Here is an 8,587-nt window from a genome sequence, read left to right on the forward strand (position 1 = left end):
TCTTAAATGTTTGCATACCTTGCCGATGTATTTTTATTTTTTATAATGCATCTTGGTTAGATATGCCTTTATTTATCAAGGCATGGGGATCATCTCAATTGTATACTCATCGCGTCCTATTCTCTCTCCTCGCTTCCTTCTCAAAACCCATTGGAGGAGAAGGTCAGAAGGGCGGGACATTTGGCTTTATCATCCAATTGATTTTGAGAAGGAGGCGAAGAGAGAGGACGCGAGGTGCACAATTGAGATCCTTCAATGAACTCACGAATTCCACAGGTAATGTTAATTCATTTCCATTCCAGCCCGCTAGGGGGCAGTAAAGATAGCGTTCTGTGTTAAGAGCTTCCGTTTTCCTGTCTTTTTCATCTGCGGAGAGAACAGTAATGAGTTACTGAAATCAAACCGCAGAAATCTGTTAAATTATCGACTTTACTTATTGTTTGAAGAACTTAATAAGAAGGCCCTAAAAATGGGCAGAAGTAGAAGCCGATCCCCACCAAAACGAGGTTTGTATCAGCAATGAATAACCAACGATGATAATAATACTTAGCAATTCGCTAAAGTTAGCATCCTACGTTATTTACAAACAGGCCCATATTTGTTGTTCTAGCTAGCAAGTTGGCGATAACAATAACCACACTATTTCGGTCTCGCAACTAACATTTATGTGTAACCCTAAACATTGTAGATACACTATAGTAATCGGGTTAACGTTTGTTTGTGTACATGCTAGCCCAATAATGGAGTAAAGGAGCATAGCGACGTTAATCCGGACATTATAGGTCAAGGACCTTACATGTTCTGTTTAGAGACTGATTGGCTCTGGCAGCCAAAACAGCCAAATACTCCAACTAAACGTGAATCGATTCTCAATTGCGATACGGTTCTAGAAACATAAAGGCTTCTACTTTCATATCACACAAAAATAACGTTAATTTAACATATGCGAAATATACACTTACTGTACACTGTTTTAACCCAGTTGCAGCCCACATTATTTTTAACACGTTTGTGGCCTCCGTCTTCCGTTTACACAAACGTATTCGATAACGCAGATAGCTAACGTTAATTAGCACAGGTAGTCCACTCTGTCTACAGTCTGTTTTCATAAACAAGGTTGTAAAGCTGTCCACATAATTCCCATCCGAAAGAGTTCCTGCATATATTATGATGACATTTTGTGAGGTTTTGGTCTTCTGCAAGGTTTTTCGGCTTCTTTTTTTTTGCCGAAGTCTACGCCTTCTACTGTAGGGGTGAAGTAGACATATGGCAGTGTGTAAACCCTAAATCCCTTTAAAGCTGCAATATGTAACTTTTTGGACAACTCGACCAAATTATAGATCTGTCATTCTCATTGAAAGCAAGTCTAAGAAGCGGAAGATATGTTTTATGTGCTCTCTTTCTATGATTCCCAATCCCAAGTTTCGTTTTTGTGTATTTTACATTCGCTTTTGTACAGCAGCTGAAAATACAATATTTTTGGTTATGGAAAATGTATTTCACAGCGGTTTAGATGGTACAATGATTCTCTACACTATACTTGCTTGTTTTGTCACATAAACTGAAATTTGGCGAACTATTAGAATTTGAGCAACCAGGAAATGGTGGAGCATAGTGCGTCTTTAAAGGTGTGTAGGAATTTAACCTTTTAGTTTTTGGAAAATTATTTATCACTGATATGTTCCTTTATGTTTCCAAAACCGTACTGTAAGCGATGCATGTTAACGTTAGAGCAAGCGTCTGGGTTCTTAACAAAACACCCCTGGCCAGAAGATACTGTCGTCAAAAATATAACTAACCCAAAATAGTTAATCTGTGTCATTTATAGTGGGAGCAAGTGGAACATAGTGGGCAGAACAAGAAGAGAGGTGGGCAGAGCCAAGCACGAGCTAGCAAGATCCTATTGAAGCATGTATTTGCATATTTCCATTAGGGAACGCCTCCTCTGTGAAGTGCGTGTGCACAACCTCAATTCGACCTTGCACTCTTTCTAAATGCAAGGGGGGGAAAAATGTCTATACAATTTAGTGAACTGTGTAACAGGTTCTAGTTTTGGGAACATAAAAATGTACACTGCTCAAAAAAATAAAGGGAACACTAAAATAACACATCCTAGATCTGAATGAATGAAATAATCTTATTAAATACTTTTTTCTTTACATAGTTGAATGTGCTGACAACAAAATCACACAAAAATTATCAATGGAAATCAAATTTATCAACCCATGGAGGTCTGGATTTGGATTCACCCTCAAAATTAAAGTGGAAAACCACACTACAGGCTGATCCAACTTTGATGTAATGTCCTTAAAACAAGTCAAAATGAGGCTCAGTAGTGTGTGTGGCCTCCACGTGCCTGTATGACCTCCCTACAATGCCTGGGCATGCTCCTGATGAGGTGGCGGATGGTCTCCTGAGGGATCTCCTCCCAGACCTGGACTAAAGCATCCGCCAACTCCTGGACAGTCTGTGGTGCAACGTGGCGTTGGTGGATGGAGCGAGAAATGATGTCCCAGATGTGCTCAATTGGATTCAGGTCTTGGGAACGGGCGGGCCAGTCCATAGCATCAATGCCTTCTTCTTGCAGGAACTGCTGACACACTCCAGCCACATGAGGTCTAGCATTGTCTTGCATTAGGAAGAATCCAGGGCCAACCGCACCAGCATATGTTCTCACAAGGGGTCTGAGGATCTCATCTCGGTACCTAATGGCAGTCAGGCTACCTTTGGCGAGCACATGGAGGGCTGTGCGGCCCCCCAAAGAAATGCCACCCCACACCATGACGGACCCACCGCCAAACCGGTCATGCTGGAGGATGTTGCAGGCAGCAGAACGTTCTCCACGGCGTCTCCAGACTCTGTCACGTCTGTCACGTGCTCAGTGTGAACCTGCTTTCATCTGTGAAGAGCACAGGGCGCCAGTGGCGAATTTGCCAATCTTGGTGTTCTCTGGCAAATGCCAAACGTCCTGCACGGTGTTGGGCTGTAAGCACAACCCCCACCTGTGGACGTCGGGCCCTCATACCACCCTCATGGACATTTGTGGCCTGCTGGAGGTAATTTTGCAGGGCTCTGGCAGTGTTCCTCCTGCTCCTCCTTGCACAAAGGCGGAGGTAGCAGTCCTGCTGCTGGGTTGTTGCCTTCCTACGGCCTCCTCCACGTCTCCTGATGTACTGGCCTGTCTCCTGGTAGCGCCTCCATGCTCTGGACACTATGCTGACAGACACAGCAAACCTTCTTGCCACAGCTCGCATTGATGTGCCATGCTGGATGAGCTGCACTACCTGAGCCACTTGTGTGGGTTGTAGACTCCGTCTCATGCTACCACTAGAGTGAAAGCACTGCCAGCATTCAAAAGTGACCAAAACATCAGCCAGGAAGCATAGGAACTGAGAAGTGGTCTTGCTTTATTGGGGGTGTCTTGCTAATTGCCTATAATTTCCACCTGTTGTGTATTCCATTTGTACAACAGCATGTGACATTTATTGTCAATCAGTGTTGCTTCCTAAGTGGACAGTTTGATTTCACTGAAGTGTGATTGACTTGGAGTTACATTGTGTTGTTTAAGTGTTCCCTTTATTTTTTTGAGCAGTGTATTTAGATCAGATGTTTCATTGATGAGAAAATTAGAAGAATGTCGGCCAAGTATCATCTAGTTCCATTCTCTCCCACTGCCCGCGACTGGACTTCATCTCACTACTATTTGGTGGTGAAAAAACGTTCTAAACAAATGCTTCAGCTTTATAGCCCCTGTGATTGGGTCATCAATGGCACCGGAGGGGATGGCTGCCGTTTTACGGACTCCTAACCAAGTGTGCTATTGTGTTTTTTTCGCATTGTTTGTATCTTATTTTGTACATAATGTTGCTGCTACCATCTCTTATGACCGAAAAGAGCTTCTGGATATCAGAACAGCGATTACTCATCTCGAACTGGATGAAGATTTTTTGTTTAATGAGTCCGACGCGAAGGATATACTGTTTCTCTGAGATCAGGCCCAAATCCCCCTCATTCGCATGAAGGAAAGACGGTGAGTGGGTAACCCGCCTCTACCATCCGTTCTATTGGCCAACGTGCAATCACTGGAGAATAAACTGGATGAGCTCCGTTCGAGACTATCCTACCAACGGGACATTTAAAAACGGTTATTACCTTATGTTTCACAGAGTCGTGGCTCAACAACGACATGGATAATATACAGTTGGCGCATGTGACACATTTTAAAATGTTATTTGACGTGTCTGGGTTACCCCTTCTGTTGACTACCACAACTCAAAAACCTAACGGAAATTGGAGATGTTTTTACATCGCTGGTTAGAGGACAACCTGCAGAACAGTCAGCTACATTTTGGAATGTTGCATTTTGATACAGGGGTCACCAAAACAGAAAGAGAAACGCAACACTGTTTCATCAATCAGTCATCGATTATAACGTTGAAATCAATTGGTCTGTGTGTGTATCAGTGCCATTTGAAAAAATTATAGCTGCGTTCTAAATCCTGCAAACCCCAGCGCGTATGACAAAATCAATATTTCAAAACCAAATGTTTTTGATCTGTTTTAAGCACTTGATCTTGTCATAGATCTTGTCACCAATCTGAGGTAAAAATGTGATGACCCCAATTCGATGCGATCAAAACGTCAGCTTGTGTAATGTATTAACACATACTGTCCACATCATGGAAAGTAGCATAATGTATATATCAATAAGATATGGCAAAATAATGTAACATCTTAATTTATCATGATAGTAAATGAAGCAAACGCACAGATTTTTTTCAATAATCATACTGTACATTTATCACTAGTTTAACCATTTTGAGATTTAAATGCTCCTAAGCACAATTTAACCAGGGGCTCTAGACTAGAGCGTGAGCGTCCATAGGGTCTGTGCAGCAGGCTGAATATTTGACGTCCCTATAGTTAGCATCTATGACATTGGAGACTGCTGAGGGGAGGACGGCTCATAATAATGTCTGGAATGGAGTTCATGGAATGGTATCAAACACATCAAAGATGTGGTTTCCATGTGGTTGATACCACTCCATTGACTCCATTCCAACCATTATTATAAGCTGTCCTCTCCTCAGCAGCCTCTACTGGTCTATGAATGGGCTATGAGCACGTTTCTTTTCTCTGGTCCATCACGCGACAAGGAGTTTCCCCTACTCTGGAACGTTCCTTCCATTGATTCTTTCAGTTTTCCCAAAAAATGTATTTAGCGAGTCTTTTTAATATGCTTTTGTAACTCACCAAAGTGTCGATGTTGCTAGAGTGTTAGATATATCTTCTCTGTATGCGCAGGGTGTCATTTAAAAAAATACAAAATAATTGACCAGACTAGCTCTGGTCCATGTGCATGCGTTGGATCTGCATTACGACCTGCCTCCGTCACATGCACCTGGACCAGAGATTGTATTTTGGAGAAATGACACTCTACACATACAGAGAAAAGTTATTCAACACTTTAACAACATCTTTACTTTGGGGAGTTAGTACGAAAGTTTATTGAACCCATTCACTAAACAAAATTCAATGAATGGAAGGATTCATAACATGAATGCTGGTCATAACATGCTGTTCTTGGTCCTCTGCCATACTAAGTAATGTCTTGGTCTGTTTGTTCTTCATTGTCTGCAGAGAGACGACGCTCTCTCTCGGGTTCAAGGGACCGCGAACGAAAGCGCAGGGAGAGGGAACGCTCCCGTTCTCGGGACAGGGAAAGGCGTAGGAGCCGGTCGCGCTCTCCAGCCCGCAGACGACGCTCAAGGTGAGAGAAAATACCCCCTTTGAGTCATCTCAACTGAAAGGGTGTTGACAGTGGACTCACACAGGGTCATTGGTTACTACTGTAGGCATATGTGGTGTAACCTCAGTCTACACACCCATTGACATAAACATATCTGGCCTGTGATACCTTGTGCTCTAAGTTTGACCATTTCTGTACTGCAAAAGTATCACACGGGCTGTATTCCGATTCCACACCCTTCTCCCCAAATGTGCACTTCCTCACCTCATCCTCAATAATTTAAAAGCATTGGATTGGTGTAAGAATGGAGTGTAGTGGGGGGGTTTCCAGTTTCCACCATATTTCTAAAACCAGTCCATAAGGGGAAATTATTTGTGCGCACTTCAAGAAGAAGATAATAGAATGGGACCTCTGCCTAGATAACCCGTCCTCCAGCTATCTCTGTGTCTTGTCTTTAGGTCTCCTCGTCGGCTACGCTCTTCCTCCGGCTCCCCCTCCAGGCAGAAGGACAGGCGTGATGAGGAGGATGATAGAAAGGATTCCAAGGATAAGCCGATAAAGGAGCATCAGATCTCAGGTGGTTTATCTGCTATGAACTTGTATGTGTCTCAAATGGCACCCTATTCCCTACATGGTGCAGTACTTTTGACCAGAGCTGTGTGTGCGCGCGCCATTTGGGATGCACCCCTTCTGTGAGGATATGGAGAAATACTACTGTTGCATGTCAGTGTCTAAAAGTGTGTATTGTTTATAGAGGAAGACATGCAGGGCAAGACAGAAGAGGAGATTGAGATGATGAAGATTATGGGATTCGGCAACTTTGACACCACAAAGGTAAGGATTCTGTCAACTCGTCTCAAACCTAGAGGTTACTGGTTAGGCTTGCCAAAGATATCTGTAGATATTAGATGATTTTTTATTTAGTCTGGAGTCTGCAGAATAATTATCCTGTAGGCAGGTAATTGCTGAAATTGTCAACTCACCACAAGGGGCCATAGTTTGGACAGGTTCCTAAACCAAACTGATTGTACAGTGCACTTCACTAACAAGAATTACAAATCTCACAATCATTATAATAGTGATTATAAAGAACTTGACACTTCACTTTTGGTAAACAGTTTGTTATAAGACTAAGATCATCTGAGATGGGTGTGATTATTTTCAAAGGAGTTCAAGTAGGTCTCTCCATTTCTGTCTGGCAGTTTTTATTGCAGGAAGATGTTTTAATTTGATACAATTTAAGTGTTTATTGCCACAGGTGAACGAATAGTAAACAACCAATTGTTTTTGGATGTGTGATGTATTAATGTGGTTGTCTTTGCCAACAGGGGAAGAAGACCAATGGAGCAGTCAATGCGCATGCTATCAATGTGTCTCAGAAGAGGAAATACAGGTCTGTTGATTCATTGTCATTAACCCCAAGAGTTGGCTTATGTGGCTTTTTATTTCACAAATAACATTTAAATTACAAAATTGGGTGGAACTGCCCACATGTAGTCGTGAAAATACTGTAATATAGACTGCATTTAGTATTCATAATATCGCAAATGTGTGGGACTACCAATAGTCCTTCTTGTTAGGATAATATTTATTTTCCTTCACATTCAGTTCACCTGTTATTAAGTAGTGTATCTTGTTGATTTATGCACCAACTAGCTTCGTTTGTTTATAAATCAACAGTTCCAACTGCAAGGCACAAGGTCCTGACTGATATTGAGCAGTCTGAACAGTGACCATGCTCATTGCAGACAATCACCTCTGCAGGTGTTTCTATCCAGACAGATCGGCTCTCCTATTGGTGGGCGGTGATGTAATGTACAAGTGCTGCAATGGTAACAGTTTTGTATTGTTTATTTTTTTCCTTTTCAGGCAGTACATGAACAGAAAAGGAGGATTCAACAGACCTCTGGATTTCATTGCTTGAAGTAGGATAAACAGAAGAGACTCATTGATGTTCCCTAAAATATACTATTTTAGCCTTGTAGTCTCTCTTGACTGTTTTGGTGATAGTTTCTTTTTTGTATTATGTATTTGTTTTCATTTTGACTCCATGCACTGCATATATAAGTTCTGCAAAGACCCATGCAACTGAATATTATGAAATGTTTCTGTAATATGTTTTGCTTATTTTAAGAATGAGCCTTGGGTCAATTTGCTTTTCAGGGTGCATTTTAAGGTGTTTTTGAGTCCGATTAAAAATGTTGAAATTCAGATTATGACCTCTTCTCATTTTTACGATTTATGTAAATTGCCAAATTGTTAAAATGTAAAGCTCTAAGTGGGATAGTTAAGTACTTTTGATTGCTGAAAGGTCTGAGAATAATATATTTGAAGGCAAGCGTTGTACCGGGGGGATTTGAGCACAAACCCCTCTTCAGTTGTGTTCAAATTCCCTCATTTCTCATGTGATCTTCTGTATATGGTTTTAAGGACAGAAATGGTTGAAAGCAGTGGTTAGCCTTCCTAACGCCTTTGACCACAGAACGTCAGCTGTCATTTCTATTAGTTTCCCAATGATTCTACTTGTTAAATCTCCACCATTTGTCATCACCCAACAGGGGTGTATTAATTAGTTGCACACTGTTCCCGTTTCGTTCAGTGAGCTGTATTTGAAGTTTAATTCCGTTTGGTTCCCATAGTGAAAACATCCTATGTGATGTACTGTGCACCGCCGACGTTAGTGTTCTGTCTTGCCTCGCCTTGATCACACCTACAGTGTCATTGCGATTTGGTACACCAGAAGTACATTAATTTCCAATGGAACGCTGCGTTTGCCTTGCAGCGTTGCAGTTGCAGTGTGTTCTGTGTGGTGCATAGGTTGGATTTATTGAATGTATG

At 41.8% G+C, this 8,587-nt stretch overlaps 1 protein-coding gene across 1 annotated transcript; it reads left to right on the forward strand.

Annotated features, from left to right (window-relative positions):
* Positions 1-352: 352 nt before the first annotated feature.
* Positions 353-7,960, forward strand: snrnp27 (small nuclear ribonucleoprotein 27 (U4/U6.U5)). The gene is made up of 6 exons (XM_084180748.1): positions 353-506; positions 5,641-5,770; positions 6,208-6,326; positions 6,504-6,583; positions 7,078-7,142; positions 7,619-7,960. The coding sequence occupies exons 1-6, from the start codon at positions 470-472 to the stop codon at positions 7,671-7,673; spliced, it is 486 nt and encodes a 161-aa protein (XP_084036874.1). The 5' UTR covers positions 353-469; the 3' UTR covers positions 7,674-7,960.
* Positions 7,961-8,587: the final 627 nt, after the last annotated feature.

This window comes from Coregonus lavaretus, assembly GCF_964263955.1.
Source record: "Coregonus lavaretus genome assembly, chromosome: 17".
Classification (NCBI taxonomy): Eukaryota; Metazoa; Chordata; class Actinopteri; order Salmoniformes; family Salmonidae; genus Coregonus; species Coregonus lavaretus.